The following is a 17,209-nucleotide window of genomic DNA, read 5'->3' as shown; positions in this document are numbered from 1 at the left end:
GCTATGTTGTAAGTCATGATGTTAGTTGGGACTGAGTGTGATTGATGGACAATATGTTTTTATTTTTGTTATATATACATATATAAAACATTATCTTTAATGATTATTTTCAACTTAAAAATATTAAAATATATATTTCTACTAAAACAAAACTAAGATTTTAGTGATATGTATATTTTTGGAAAGTTTTAATCCAATTGATTAATAATAAAATTTTCGAAAAGATATTTCGAATATATATATTTATATTTTTAAAAAAATAGCATTAAACATTTCGGGTGTGTTTGTTTAGAGTTTTGGATTTTGAATTAGGATTTGAATAGTAAAAATTCTGATGTGATGTTTTAATGCAAAATTGATTTTTAGTATAATATAAAAAATGAAAAAAAGGTGTTTGATTTGATATTTTGGGAGTGGTTTGCAATTAATTTAAAATAATTATTAATTTGTATTTTTATTTAAATAATATTTAATTGTGATATTTTGTGATTTAAAAGAAAAAAAAATGCAATCTAAGTAATAAAAAAAAAGAAAAAGGAAAAGCCAAAATTCTGGAAATTGTGAAATTCCACTATTGCTTGTGCATATTATTACTTCTCTTCTTCATTGAATAGTAGTACATTTTATTGGCTTAATAATATTTTGTAATTCACTCATTAAAATTAAAAATTTGGAGCTTTCTATTCTCTTAACAATATTTTTCAACTGTGATTTTTTAAAAATAATAATAAATAAAATAAAATACTTTTTACAAAAATAAAAAAGTAAATTTTATTTTTAAAATATTCATTACAATAAATCAAATATTTAACTAAAAATAATAGTATATTTTATCATTTGGATACAATTTTCTATATCACACATTAAAAAAAAAATAAATTAATTATTACTTTTCTTCTTTTGGGCTGCAGCCCAATATACTAACAAAAGATGTCCCCCAGCATATTGGGCTATATTATTTCTATCACCTCAAATAATACAAACCCAAAATTCAAGCTTTGTTCCATGACAATAATTTTGGACTTTTGATACTATTTATTTATTTTTATCCTAAAATATCATAATCCAAAATTCCAACAACACAAAATTTTCAAATATGTATATACACACACAAAATAGGTACCAAACCTAACCTAACCTAACCTCCACTAATTCCAAGGCTGTGGAGAAAGAAGAATACTTACATTAATTATACATAATATTATAGCCAATAATTTCATGAAGATTTATATATATATATATATATATATATATAGCAGTTAACGATCTGATCTGAGTCGAGCCGAGTCGAGCCAAATTTCAAGTGTTCATTAACGTTCGCAAACAAGACTCGTGTTCGTTCGTTAAACTTTCGATCTCGTTTGTAGTGTTCGAGCTTGGCTCGTTAAGAATTTTTGTTGTTTGAGTTCGTGTTCATGTTCGGCTCGATTAAGTTCGTTCGAACTCGTTTGTCTTATTTTTTTAAATTTATATATAAATCATAAAGAAATTTAAAATTATTTTATTTATATATTTTATATTAATATTTTATTTATTTATAAATTATAATTTTATATGTATATATAATATTTATAATAAATATATTATTTAAACGAACGTTCGCAAACGTTCGCGAACAAAGCTCGGGCTCATTCATTAACCAAACGACTCTGTTTATGTTGTTCGATTCGACTTGTTAACGTTCGCGAATGAGCTTTAATCGAACCGAATCGAGTCGAATCGAGCCGAGTTTACGAACGGCTGGGTATATATGGGTGCAACTTTTCTTTAGGCTATGTTCCTATTCTACACTATTTAGTCCTAAAAAGATATCACATTGCATGGCTTAAATCAATCAAGAAAAAATCATGCTCTTTGAGTACATTGAATTTGATTACTATTAATAATTTAATTGCATTTATTGGCTTTAAACAGTGTTTTGAATTCATAATGCTAGTAATAATAATGCCTTTATACATGCAAAAAAACATTATAGCCTACTTCATAATCTTGTTATGTATCTTATCTTATAATTACTATTATATTTAATCCCATTTTCTAAAAAAAAAATTATATATTTTAATTACATTTTAATTTAAATATTTTTAATTTTAATTAAATTTATTAACTGTTTTAATTTTAATATAATAATTATTTTTATTGTAATGATGTAGTTAGCTTTATCTCACTTGATTGTTGCATAGAAATGTTACTAAGTAGTGTATGTATAGTATGTAATTAGTATATGTATTTTATGTTCGATGATTGAATATAATATTTTACGGAGATAAAATAATAAATTTTTATAAAGAATTTTTTAAAGTTAATAATAAAAATTTTAAAATGATATCTAATAAAACAAAGTTTGTATTTCTTTTTAAGTTCATGTTGAGTTTGGAGACTTAGAATTTTTGTTTTAATAGTATTCGATACGATGTTTTGTTATAGTAAAATACGTATTATATTACATCAAATCAACTATGAGATGATTAAAAACGTTCTCAACCTCATTCTATAATTACCACATAGAGTTTAACGTGTCCCTAAAAAATAATGGGGATCGAAAAAAAAAAAAAAAAAAAGTTTCATGGTTCGACGACCTTGGCACAATGATCGGGTTCGTCTTGGTCACCGAGGCTTGGAAGTTTTTTATCGTCGAAGATGTCGCTGCTGTCTGAACTTGTGTACTTAAGGTACCGTAGTATGCTTGCATCGGGGCTACCCGAGTTCCTATAATACCATTTTCGCGATTTTTTGGGTCTCCTCTCTCTAATGGCGATGGCAATATCATTCGGGAATAGGTCTTTAAGCACAAAGGCATGGATGATTGTAGTAACGAGCAATGCTCCAACGGTAAGTATAGCCACGGTGGAAAGGGCGACGACTAGACATTTAGTCACTATGCTCGGCGCCACACTCGCGTATCTTATTGTTGTAATGGCCGCGGCCGTCATCGGGAAAGTGTATGCCCACCATGCTAGCGAGAACCTGTAACAAAATCAGGTTGACCTTAATTTTAGATCGAACTTAGATGCAATGTAAAGGATTGCGTTTTATTAATGTAATAATATTGATGCATACTTGAATCCTCGGAAAAAATTAACCCGAACGGCCTGGAAAAAAAAATAAAAAATCATACTTTAGAACAATTTTCTAAATATAAGAAATTATTATTGATAAATAAATATTGAATATAATATTTTGAATGCTGGTGGTCAGGGAGAACTAACCAGTGAGAAATATAGGAACAAGGAAATGAAGAAAGCGATGCGGGAACCGTAATCGAATGACCGATGAATCGTCGCCCAAGCGAGCGCCGCGGCATTCGGCGCAGCGACGAAAAGAAAAAAAACCGGGTGGAGTTCTCTCGGAAGCGTCTCGTTGGTCGGAAGCCTTTGATAAAGTGTTACAAACAACACGATGTAATGAGCCAAACCGACGGCGAAGAAGAAAATCGGGCCTTCTTTTAGCCCCATCGACGCCCCGAGCAAAGCCCCCACGAAGTTCCCAACGACGGCAAGATGGTTCGAAGGATTCGCAACCTTAGATAGTCTCCGTTGTCCCCCGGACATCCATTGTCCGTAAATTTTAAGCTCGAGGCAAAGAAACGGGGCCATGAGAACATACCAAAGCGGCGGGGGCAATGCCGGGGACACCGACGGAGGAACTCCGAGCGCTAAGAACAAAAGCGCGATGAACGGGGCAAAAAAAAAGTTGACACGGATCGGGTGGTAGTACTCGCGACGAACGGCTTCGAAGTAGAATATTATCTTGAAAGTATATGTAATAGCGACGACAGAGACGAGGGCAATAGAGACGAACCAGAGCACTAGATTTATGCCATGGCCGATGTTGAGGAACTTTGTCGAATCCGATGACGCTAGCGACTTCCACATGATCGCTTGGCTGCTGAGGCCGAGACATATTCCGAAGGAGGATATCGGAAATCGTAGTAGGAAAGGCCATTTCTCGTCCTTCGGAAGGATTATTTCCTCCGACGCCTGAAAAAAACCGGTTCGATCGTGTGATGAAAGATCTTATAAAGGAAATATACGATGAGAAATAATAAGTACGGCGCTCGCGCACCCGTAGTGTGTCTAATTCGGGGCCTTCTAAAGCGGCGAAGTAGCGATCCGCGGGCAATCTGTCGAAATCGGGGGGCGTATGAGTTTGATGATCTTGTCGATCTTCTTCTTCTTCGGGGGGCTCGGCGACATGTTTGCCGCGTAAATTGGAGAGTTGTCGCTCGAGCTTTCCCGACCATGTCTTGAAATTGTCGAATCGTTTGTCTTTCGGTTTAGCTGTTTCCCGACCATTGCCATCTTCATCTTTGAAGAAAACTCTGTTTCCGTGGTGTGATCGAGCCGCGGCCTCGGCCGGCGACGACGGCATGCTGATGGACACTGAATGCGTCTCCGATGACTGATGTGGACGAAACACGACAGGGGTAAATAAGGTAACAAAAATTAGTATATATATACAAGACATGTTCAAATCAAAAAATTTGTAGTTCATTTGTTAAATGACTATTTCACTTAGAAATTTAAATATATATTGATTATTATATGTTATATATAGTTGTTCAATAGAACTTATTAAATGATTATTTTACTTAAAAATTTAAATTTTATATTGATAATAATATGTTATATATAGTTTTTCAATAGAACTAACCGAGGAAATGCTGATAGGACGAATGCATGATGCTGATTTGATCTGATCAGACTTCGAATCATCGCGCTCTTTGTCGAAACCTGCAACTTCATTTGAAATTATTGCTATGATCAACGGCGGTATGGATGATTCATTCGGGAGCTTGTCGTCGGTCTGCATCGCCTGAACAAGAAACAAGATAAGATATACACCTGAAAGCATAACATGGTACTAAATCGAACCAATCCATTATTACAATTAATCCATTTTCTTCTATCCTCTAATCTTAACAACTAAATGTAAGAGCAAACCATACCTCCAATGGCAAAAGCAAGTTTTTTTTGTTTTGTTCGTTGGATTGCTTATGACGAAGGCTTGAACCTTAGGAGCATATTTATTTATAGTATCAGTAACCAAGCCAAACAACTGGACGTCAGCCTGGAAAATATTATTTTATTTTATTTTTCATTTAAAAAAAATTGTTAAGAAACAACTTTCATTAATGAAAATGACGATGCAGACAGATGATTTCATTGTGAGCAAGTGGGAGAAAAAGTTAGGCAAGCAAAGAGAAGTATGAAGTTTGAATAATTTGTCTGGTCTGGTCTATATGTAGATTTAAGAAGCAGATCAGCTTATACACCATCAACAATTTCATCTTATAACACAAAAATAAATAAATACTAATATACTTTTGGCAATTAACCCTTAATCTCACTGCATGTTAGTGCGACGGATTGATCCACAATCCATTATAACTCGCAAATAAGCGGGTTGATTGCGGACCAAGTCGCGGCGGAGCGAATCAAACTTTCATCAATCCAACCTAATCCACCTGCGTGTGGCGAGCTAAGCGGGCTAGCCCATGGGCTTTTTAAAAATATTAATATTATTAATATTTTTTGTAATTAATATTTAAAAATAGCTAAAAAATAGTTATATTATAGAATTTAAATAATAAATATTTTAAAATAAACAACAAATATAAAAATTTTCAATTCTAAATATTAGTATAAGTTAATGAATTTAAAAAATAATAATAAGAACTATTTTTAAAATAAATCATAATTAATTTTATGAATTTGTGAATAGATTCTAGAATAAAAATAATTATAAAATAATAAAATGGAAGACGAACAAAACAAATGGTGAAAAATCGAAATAAATAAGATAAAAAAGAAAAGCAATATGTAGATAATATTCATTAATTTATTTAAGTTAATGATAATATAAATTTTATATTATTTATCTTAACTAAAAATATCTATTTTCATAGATTAAAAATAATAATATGTTATTTATTAAATAAAGTGCACAAGATGATTTTGATATTTTTTTTACTCTTTGTACGTTATTTATAAATTAATTGTATTTATAATGGTATATTTGTAATTTAAATAAAATTAAAATAACTTTGATGTTAATATTTGACTACTTATATTATAATTTTTAAATGTGACAGTAAAAAAAATACATTTAGTTGAGACGAATGAATGAGTGCTAATATTATATTTATTTGGCCGCGGGCTAACCCGCCCCACTACAGGCTAATCCACTCTCAACCAACTGCTCACTAGGGTTGGCCCGTTTAGGCCCGCATTTTAACAACTTAAAAAATTACAATCCAACCCTCTTAACCCATTTTGACTGCTCTAAATCTCGCTCATTTTCCTCTTATAAAATATTTATCACCCTTTGAAATGTTTGGGACTATTTATCTTTGTATGCATTTTTCAAACGGCTCATTAAACCGATTGTTTGAAATCTCATATCTAGAAAATTGGTAAAAACATCCTACAAAAGATGAGAATTTGATAAAGTCAGGCATTTTAACTAATATGTTTTCTTAATTAATAATACTTCTTTCGAAAATATGAGTATATATATAACATCTCAACCAATCTTGATCTTCTTCCAATACATTTTGTTTTAACTTGCGCTGTGAGAAACTTGTTGGAACAAGAAATCCTTCAATCTATTTTTGGAGTGTGGAGTGAGAGAGTTGTTGTGTGGGTTTTGATAGTGGAGTATAGTGAGAGAAAGTGTGTTCAATATTCTAAACCCCAACCCTCTTCTTCTGACGTATTGAGTGAGTGTTAGACACTTATATCCGCCGGAGACCTCGTTGGAGGAAGAAAAAATCAGAGTTCCGATCAGGGGAGACGTCCAAATTCTGAGCAGCTCTACTCCGTGGTCGTTGTCAGCACGAGTTTGTGACAACATAAGCCGAGGGAATTTCCAAGGTTAGCCATGCTAGGACAGTTGAAGGAGCTGTAGTTGTCTTTGTTCATAGTCAGCACTGATTAGTGAACTTCTCTCGTATTGGTATCCCCGGATATATGATTGTTTATATCCAAACCAGGTAAACAAACCTTATCTCGTTTACTGATTTGTATTTATGCATGCATTTAGTTGGCAGTAGGGTGCTATAACTGTGATAACTACGCTTCGAGAATTGGCCCTTGAATAAGTGTTCGAAGGTGATTTGATACAACACCTATTCTCCCAACAAAACTTTTTGGGAGATTACCTTTCGCGAAAATTTGGCAACTATAAAATCTAGGACTTCACATTTTCCAAATATTTGGCCTAACGAATGCAAGAAATAGTACGACAAATTTATTTATGCATGAAGATTCATTGTTTAACGGTGTCAAATATGCCAAAAAATACATAATATATATGCATAGCTAGCTAGGTTACACATATATATATATATATTTTTCATGAGTACTTTTCAAGCATCGAGTGTCAAATAAATGACGACGATGGAATAAATAGCCTACATATATATATATATATGTCGAGAGTGATTCATGACATATATATAAATATAAATAAACATGTGGTCCACATATATTATCAAACAACTCTATAAATCGAAATGTACATATAAATAAAGGATTATTATTATTATTATTATTATTATTATTATTATTATTATTATTATTATTATTAAATTAATAGCCATGGTTGCATCTCCAACATTTCTTAGATATACAGCATGCATGAAGGTCGATCGATCATCATACTCATTATGGAGAAGTAATAAATCATAATTTAGTCAGCAAATTGAACATGAAGTCATAACCTGATGACGATGTAAGTCTTTGTGTTTGTTCTCTCTACTCAATTAAAATTAAAACATAAGTTGTGTTTTGGTTTGTAATTTTATTTTTATTTTTTATCTATTTATTTTTTATTTAAATAGTAATGTGATTTAATATTTAAAAAATATTTTTATCGAAAAATACTAGATATAAAAAAAAAAAAAATAGTTGACATAAGAGCAAACCCAAGTAATATACTTGTGCTTTCTTCTTCTTCTTCTTCTTTTTTATACAAGCAAAATCACAAAAGAACATACCCTTTAGGCTTTATGTAGCTGGAATTAAATCATATCCAAGAAACTTCTTCGACGCCGACCTAATTAAAAAAACCAACTTTAACTTTAAACTATCTTTTTTATCCCGGCAAGAACACATTTACAGTTGTTTCCCTTCATCGCGTTTGGTCTAAAATCAAACATATATATATATATATATATATACCAAAAAGGAAAAGCGTAGGCAAAGGTAAAATTAATTAATTGATTAAAGGATAAAGGTAAAATTAATTAATTAATTTATTTATTAAAGAATATATATATATAGATATATAGATACATAGGGTGTCTCAAAATCTTAAATTTCTACCAAAATTTTCGAAACGCCATCAAAGAGTCAAAAGGCGAGTGGATTCCGAATAGATGGCTACACAGGAGGAGATAAATAAATAAATAAAGTAGACCTAATAATACCTACTAGTTATATATTTAAGTTGAGGCCAGACAATGTGGGAAGAAGATATATATACATATTGATCGATGAGATAATCCTCCATTGGGAATTAATTATATATATGTAGTAAAGAGGGAATGGAAATGTGGATAATGCACATAGGGTGGATTGATTATATTAATTAATTGACTAATGCGTGAGCAGATCGAGCAACTAAATCAAAATGGCTTTTCAGACATGGATGGAATTGATGTGACCTCTTCGCTTACCTTGTCTTTAGTATTGTATTAATATTATTAATATGTGCTAAATTGCTAATTATTTAATTGTTCTATGTAAGCATGTTTGTTCACTACTCTATCACTATTAATCTGATTTCAAAAATATATAATTAATTTTCTTCGATATTCATTAGTGGATAAATGCTGAATATATCTCCTGGCTCTATTTTATATATATACATATATGAAAAATATTTTACAACTTGATTTACAAGAATTTGACAGTTCAATTTTTTCTTTTCTAGTGGAATCCTACAAGAAGGGAATGTGGAATGCAAGAATTCTATGTGACTATACTTGAGATTTCCCTATCAATGCAAAACGATGGGAATGTGGAATGCAAGAACTCTATGTGCCTATACTTGAGATTTCCCTATCAATGCAAAACGACGTCGAATTAGATGAGGTATACGCGACTAGGAAATGGTACCAAAAGAAATCTCGCGATTGGAGCGGACAAATTCTAAGATCTCTTAAATAGCAATAAGAGAGTTGCGGAAATCATTTCTTTTGGTGCAAAGACGAAGGAGAGTCAAATCTAACATATGGCTAGGATCAATATAATTAGGGGGCAGCCATAGAATAGGTGAAAAAAGTATAATCGAAACCAAAGTTTTAAAAACCAAAATGGACCCAACACAGCTGCGTCTAGTTTGTAATCTTGCTAGTTTTGGGTACGCCTTCGAAAAAGTTGACTAAGAAAAAGTTGTCCTAAGCTAGATAATATCGTGAAGCTAATGAATGACTAAATCTAAGTGTGTGAATACGACGCACTTAAAAAAAGGCAATATAACACATATACCTATTTAACTAGAAGAAGAGAAACATCACATGCTCAATCTCGGATACTTTTGTCCCATTGTATCGGCAGTATTTGGCTACGTAATTATTTCACACATTGAAAACATTGATAACGAGAACGAGATCCTCACCCACCAAAGGTAAATTGGCATTATTATTGCATGTCACATTGAAAACATTGATAAAGATAGGACTCGTATCCGGTGCTGATTACCTTAATTTCAGCAATGCTAAAATTAATCTCCACCATTAATTGTATTTAATTTTTAATGGTGGAGATTTAATTGAAGGGTAATAATGTAATTTTATAATAAATCATATATTATACTAAAAGCTTCTAATCGCTTTCAATTCACAGATACTCAGACTAAAACGGTGAAGAAGAAGAAGAGATCTTCGACACCAATGAACTGCGATTGCATTTTGCCTTGTCGAAAAAGCTTCACTTGAATATTTTCTTGTATTATTTCATCTTCCTTTTCTTAAAGTTTCTATTTCTGCCCTAATTTTTTCCATTGCAAATTACATTCCAATTTCACTAATCTGTTGTAATATCTAGGTAGCTGCAATATAGCTGTTTTTTCATATCTTTGTAATCTTTCTAGTATTCGAGTTCAATGCAATTCACTATGAAATATTAATTGAATTATACAACTCAAATAAGTAAATTACGGTAAATTATATACATAAATTTGGGGAAAAAGAAGGCAAGGCAAGGCAGGTAAGGGATTAATTGAATACATGTGTGTTGGGGTTTAGGATTGGGGGTTGAGGAGAGGTTTAATTTGAATGGCAAAAAGGAAAATTTGCTGGTAAGCTCGTGAAATTGGTTATAGCGATTGAGGAAGATCTGTCTGCCTGTTGTCATGCCCCAAATAAATGAAATTTGAATGTTGATTTATAGCTAATAGTTCTTCTATCTAAATTTTACATATTTGTGCACTAATAAGAAAATTTTAATATCAATGTTGGTGACTTGTGTTGATAGGAAAAGCCACAATTAATTCGCATTGATGAATTTCAATGTAAGAATGGACTTCCAATGCATCATATGGATGAAGTTTCAGTTGAATCAATAGATGGAACATAAATTATACATCTCAAGACCAATGATGGGACTATCTGTCTAAATGTTATATATTTTTGTTAGTTGTTGCTTTGAGTTTGTTACTCAGATACTCAAACTTAGTTTCCAAATTTTCTTAAGATTGAAACACATTAGAAAACACAAGAAACACATTATACAAATTACACAACCTGAGTCTGAGCGAGAAATCTGAATCGAAGTGTTGGCCGAGAGAGTTCGCAGCAAGAAATTTTGAATCAAAATGTCTAGGGCTCATAACAGAATCAGATTGAGAGTTTGATGTTGGATTCGCAGCAGAGGACTCGCCGGTTGTGAGAATTTGAATGATAAAGGCAATGAATCGATTCAGCGCACAAGGATTGCAAAAAGGGCAAGAATCGATTAAGCGCACAAGGATTACAAACAAAGGAGAAGAAAGTAATGGAATGAAAAGACTAAAGTACCATTGACTAATTACAGTCGTTAGATTATAATGAATGGTTAAGATATCATTCAGCAATGTTGAATTATACTATAACATCAGCACATGATCCTTCCTCGTAAAGATATGCATATATATGTGAAATAATTTTTTATTTGTTTTAAACTTATATTATGCAACAAATATATATCATTAAAACATGTATAATAAATTAGATAGGTTTAAAACCCTTGACATCTTTTCGATACGTATTGATCTTATATACCAATGTTGCATGTAAATGATAAAAATAAAAATAAAAAATAAAAAATAAAAAGAAAGAAATTTTGATGCTATTGGGTTAAATGACTATTATGCTAATTTGACTCAAATAACACACATAATCAATGTTAAATAAAAAGCATGTTCTATATAACACAGAACAATTTTGTATAATATAGAAGCATATGCCGTGAAGTTTTATATATGTATTGTATTGGTTAAACATATTTATTATGCTAAAATCAATAATATAGTATTGTTTTATGTAAAATTATATTATGTGCTGCTAAAATATATATTATTATATCATGTGTTATCACATATGTGTTGTATGTCTAATTATATTTAGGTCAAATTAGCTAGCACTAATTTGATGTTAATTATTATTTCTAAACAATATACATACTTAATATAAGAATCAGAAGATATAAGAAATGTGTCGATAAGATAAAAGTAATATTTTATACTATTAAATATACGTTTTTAGTTCCCATATTTCACACACATATACATATATTGTTCATTAATTTTGTTATCTTTTGGTATATATATATATTTTTTTGATGTAGTTTGAAAAATTTTAGTTTGAATTTGGTATTAATATATAATGTATGATGATATTTTATGAGAGAAATTTTTTTCTTTTTTTTTTTCTAAAGATACAGAGTCTAAATAATAAAAATTTTAAATTTGAGGTTAAAGAAGCAAACCCTCTTCTTCTTAAACCTGCAAATCTCGGGAGGTTTATAAATAAAGACACCCTCCCTCACTACACTCTACACCTCTCTCTCTCTCTCTCCTTCTGTCTCTCTCCCTCACTACACTCTACACCTCTCTCTCTCTCTCTCCTTCTGTCTCTCTCTTAGGTGTGAAGTGCAATTTTGAGTTTTGTAAGGCTTTCGTGAGAAGCAACCCATCAGTCTCGACGACATTAAGAACGAAGCTGTCGATTAATTGGTCAGTAATTTAATTTGTTAATTTCCAGAAAAAGTAACGAAGATTATTGCATCTGTTATATATTTAATTAATATAATTAATTGTCAGATAATTAATTCACAGGCCTAAGTGAGCACACACACACATATATATATATATATTCATACAAACTTATATAGTCAGGCAGCTAAGTATCTTTTAATTTTAGGTAATTCTTCTCTTTATATAAATACTTCTACGTCCAGGTAGAGCTCATCGTTTTTGATTCCCCATATTGGAATTTTCTTGAAATGCTAATTTAAAAAAACAGAAGTTGGTGAAGTGTATATGTGAAGCAAGGAATATCAAAATTGAACCATCCAAATTAGATTCGAATTTTGTTTTCCCCAGGTACAACTAGCTAAAGCACAAAGTACAAGTCTCACTATGCATGCATGGCATGCATGCATTAAGGAAAAAAGTTGCAGATGCTGTACACCTTTATCTTTAACAAGAAGATAACCAAAAGAAAAATATATGCATAGGCAGTGTAAAAATATAATAATAATTATTATATTCTTTCTGCATTTTGAATTAGAGATTCTGTCCTGGGAAGGCATATAGTTTAATTTCTTGGTTTTAATTCCCACTTTTTTTTTTTTTTTTCTAAACTCCCTTTACTCTCTTCATTCTTTTTCTTGCTTTATTTGATTTCTTCAAGAGGGTTTTTAACTTTTAAGCTTTTATTTCTGTACTGCAGCATTCTTACATCACTTTCCCCTTTCACTCCATAGTTTTGAATCCTTAACCTCTGCAATTTTTAGTTAATTGCAAACATTAATGGCCGGAGGTGGAGCGGCGGCACCGCCGCCGAAACAAGATGAACTTCAGCCACATCCGGTGAAAGATCAGCTCCCCGGAGTTTCTTACTGCATAACCAGCCCCCCGCCATGGCGTTAGTACTTCAATTTAAATTTTCTTACACATGTTCGATCCTTTATGTCTTGATGTTGAATGTGTCTTTTTCATTGCATGTTAAGGGAGATTTCTTGTTCTGTTCTTGCAATGCCTTACTTTAATTTTTTTGCTCGATTTGATATATCGATGTTTTTTCGAATGAATGTATCAGCTGAGGCTATACTGCTTGGATTCCAACACTATCTTGTCATGCTCGGGACAACCGTTATGATACCTTCCCTTCTAGCTCCTCAAATGGGAGGCGGAAAAGTTAGTCGTCGTCACATTCGATTTATACGATATTAATTTTCGTCGAAGATGTTAGATGATCATCATGTAATAAAAAGATAATTCATTTCCCCTGTTTTCATTTGTTAGGTAGAGAAAGCTCTAATGATTCAGACACTGCAGTTTGTTGCTGGTCTTAACACATTAACTCAGACACTCTTTGGCACTCGTCTTCCGGCAGTCGTAGGAGGCTCTTACACATTCGTCCCCGCGACTCTTTCAATTGTCTTGGCGGGTCGATACAGCGATGTTTTGGATCCTCAAGAGGTTAAAGAATCAGACCTCAGAGGATCTTGTAATAATCCCTGTTGTAAGTATTAGTTTCTTCCATCTGATCCCGGAATTTTTACAGAAATTTAGGAAGATCATGAAGGCGATTCAAGGCGCGATGATCGTGGCGTCGACACTTCAGATTGTCATCGGATTTAGCGGTTTATGGCGCAATGTCACCAGGTTTATGAGCCCTCTTTCGACAGCTCCACTGGTGGCTCTTACAGGGTTCGGTTTGTACGAATTAGGCTTTCCTCTGGTAGTCCTTACACCGATCTTTTAAGACAGCTTTCGCTCGAGATGTCTGCTCGACGCTAATCACTTTCACTTGTTGTCGACAATGCCAGCTCGCTAAATGTATCGAGATCGGGCTGCCTCAGCTTATCTTGCTCGTGATCTTTTCGCAGGTGCAGTTTCATATTATCTCGGGGAGTTTTAAGGTTGTCTGTTTTTCGGAGTTTCTAACGTTAACTAATGTTGCCCCTGTATTAGTATCTTCCGTATGTAATGAAGGGCGGGAGGAATGTCTTCGACAGATTCGCGGTGCTGTTCACTGTTGTTATCGTTTGGATCTACGCTCACTTGCTGACTGTCGGGGGAGCGTACAAGAACACGGGGCAGACAACTCAGCTGTCATGTAGAACTGATCGTGCCGGTATTATTGGCGCGGCGCCTTGGTGAGAATCAGACAAGATGAATTGTATGTCCTGTCTTGGACAACATTCGAATTTTTTACGGTTGCTATCTTCTTCGAAACCTCTTGCAGGATTCGAGTCCCTTATCCGTTTCAATGGGGCGCTCCATCGTTTGACGCCGGGGAATCCTTCGCCATGATGGCGACTACCTTCGTCACTCTCGTCGAGGTTCTTACAAACGAACCGGAACATCCTTAAACCTCTGTTGACTAAATAAGTTTCGTTTCGCAAAACAATAATCTTTTGTCGATGTTCGATTAGTCCACAGGTGCTTTCATTGCTGTGGCGCGATACGCTAGTGCGACTCCCACCCCGCATTCTGTCCTAAGCCGCGGAGTCGGCTGGCAGGTACGTACGATGACTCTCGATCACTTCTGGTTTTCGTCGAAAAATGTAATGATCATAGACAACCTTTGATGTTGGTTCTTACAAGGGTGTGGCCATACTGTTCTCGGGAATTTTCGGGACCGGGACAGGATCATCTGTCTCTGTGTAAGATGAATCTTCCTTCACCTCTGGACAAAAAAGCTCGAATCCATTTTCAGATTATTTTTTGTCGTTTCTTGTGCAGCGAAAACGCCGGATTGTTGGGACTTACGCGAGTTGGTAGCCGTAGAGTGATACAAATATCGGCGGGATTCATGATATTTTTCTCAATACTCGGCAAGCATTTTTACGTTATTTTGTCTACGTGTATTTTTAAATAATTTTTTACACTATTCATCAACAGTAATATACTTTCAGGGAAGTTTGGAGCAGTATTTGCTTCTATCCCTGCACCAATTGTGGCTGCTCTCTATTGTCTTTTGTTCGCGTATGTTGGTATGACATATCCTCTTGATACTAGAAGATTCTAGAATGTTTTAGAAGATGCTAGAAGATTCTAAACATATGTCGTAACGATGCAATGTAGGTGTTGGAGGACTCGGATACCTTCAATTTTGCAACATGAATAGCTTTAGGACAAAGTTTATTCTTGCATTCTCGATCTTTATGGGGCTATCGGTGCCACAGTACTTCAACGAGTATCTCTCGATAAAGGGTTACGCGCCTGTCCACACGCACGCCCGATGGGTAAGAATTTCGTTGATTCATTTGTAGTGTATGCATGTGTTGGATCGATCGTTTGATTAATGTTGGCTAATTTGATCGAGCAGTTTAACGATATGATCAATGTTCCCTTTTCGTCGAAGGCCTTTGTGGCCGGGGTTGTGGCGCTCGTTATGGATGTCACGGTGCCTCCTAAGGACAGCACGACGAGGAAGGACAGGGGGATGCATTGGTGGGACAAGTTTCGGTCTTACAAGACCGATACTCGAAGCGAAGAGTTCTACTCTTTACCTTTAAATCTCAACAAGTTCTTCCCGTCAGTCTGATTAAATTCCCGATTTTATAGGGATGTCATACATCTCTATTCCCTCGGCAATCCGTGTAACCTCGCCATCGTCGAATGCTAGCCTTAATGTCATGTTTGAATATTGTCTGAGTGTGTTTTTTAAGATAGTTTTGCTCCGTCCCACCACAATTCACACTATTTTTATTTTTATCTGTTCGTAACAATTGATATCTTTCTATTATTGGTAAAAATTATTAAATCAAAACATATTTAACAAATATAAATCAACTTAATTAACTACATAATATACAACATCATAAATGATTTATGACGAATGACTCATTTAAAACCCCTTTATTTCTACATCTCTCTTAAAAAAAAAAAATATTTCTATCTATATTTAAAACTACACATCTTTTATAAAATTGATTTACGTTAATTATAAATAAACAAATATATTTTTTTATTTACTTGTATAATAGAAAATTTTATATTCTACAAAATGATATCCATATTGCATATATTTTTTAATTGCTATATAATTTTTAAATATTTAAACATATTTTAATTTTTAATAATATATATTAAATTTACTTTTAAAATATAGATATTATTAATTATACAAAAAAATAATATAATAATATCATAACTAATTATTATTAACTAATTAAACATTCTACGGTGTCCCTAGTCAAATGGTAATGGTTTAATGAATTTCTAGTGAATTTCTATGGCTGTCTTTTGTCGTTTTTTATTAATTAATAAATAATAAAATTTTAAATTAAAATAATTATTTTTTATAATTTAAATATATATTTCTTAAAAAATTATGTTTTCAATTTTTTATACGAATGTAGAACGGAGTATATTTATATTCGACCTCAATTGATTTATTTATTTGTATGTATAATAGTGTGTTTGATTTAAATTTTTATTATTTTTCATGCATATATTTTTAAATGAAAATAAAAAAAATATATATTATTTTTTATAGAATAATTAAATAAAATAAAATAAATATTTTTATCATTAGTAATAACAAACAACAACAAATTCATAAATACGTGTGTGTTTGTTAGTGAGAATTTGAATTAATTTTTTTTATTATTTCAAAAAAATTTCTTAAAATATTAAGTCAAATAAATTTTTTTATTATATTATAATAATATATAAATTTATATTAAATTTGTTTTACATAAATACATATTTATACATATAAAAAAACTATTTAAATTTAAAATTTTATTCTTCAAAATCCAAACTCAAAATCAAAATTAAAATCTGACAAACAAACACACTTTTTATGTTTACTTTGGGTTTTTTTTTTCAGAATTTTAATTATGTACTCATTCTATTGTAAGAACATTAAATCAATATTATTACATGAATGAAGTCTCAAGTAATAAAAATAATCACAACTCGACTCAATAGAGAAGTCCCAAAGTTCGATGATCGACCCAAAAGCAAAGGTCTAACTGATGTCAAT

At 32.2% G+C, this 17,209-nt stretch overlaps 2 protein-coding genes across 2 annotated transcripts; one reads left to right on the top strand and one right to left on the bottom strand.

Moving 5' to 3' along the window:
- Positions 1-2,421: 2,421 nt before the first annotated feature.
- Positions 2,422-5,047, bottom strand: LOC127247832 (S-type anion channel SLAH2-like). Its single transcript, XM_051269868.1, has 6 exons — positions 4,949-5,047; positions 4,654-4,815; positions 4,066-4,401; positions 3,210-3,980; positions 3,061-3,092; positions 2,422-2,967 (listed from the first exon to the last, which is right to left on the bottom strand). Exons 2-6 carry the CDS (start codon positions 4,810-4,812, stop codon positions 2,565-2,567), a joined length of 1,701 nt encoding a protein of 566 aa, XP_051125825.1. The 5' UTR covers positions 4,813-4,815; positions 4,949-5,047; the 3' UTR covers positions 2,422-2,564.
- A 7,823-nt stretch (positions 5,048-12,870) lies between these two features.
- On the top strand, positions 12,871-15,865 carry LOC127247065 (nucleobase-ascorbate transporter 7-like). Its single transcript, XM_051268760.1, has 13 exons — positions 12,871-13,132; positions 13,307-13,404; positions 13,513-13,689; positions 13,775-13,951; positions 14,040-14,099; positions 14,185-14,369; positions 14,459-14,555; positions 14,649-14,735; positions 14,821-14,879; positions 14,959-15,050; positions 15,132-15,209; positions 15,301-15,461; positions 15,545-15,865. The coding sequence occupies exons 1-13, from the start codon at positions 13,018-13,020 to the stop codon at positions 15,761-15,763; spliced, it is 1,605 nt and encodes a 534-aa protein (XP_051124717.1). The 5' UTR covers positions 12,871-13,017; the 3' UTR covers positions 15,764-15,865.
- Positions 15,866-17,209: the final 1,344 nt, after the last annotated feature.

The sequence above is a fragment of the Andrographis paniculata genome, unplaced genomic scaffold, assembly GCF_009805555.1.
Source record: "Andrographis paniculata isolate CXL003 unplaced genomic scaffold, ASM980555v1 Contig32END, whole genome shotgun sequence".
NCBI classification, from domain to species: Eukaryota; Viridiplantae; Streptophyta; class Magnoliopsida; order Lamiales; family Acanthaceae; genus Andrographis; species Andrographis paniculata.
The sequence above is the reverse complement of the archived record's forward strand: the minus strand, read 5'-3'. Positions and strand labels throughout refer to the sequence as shown.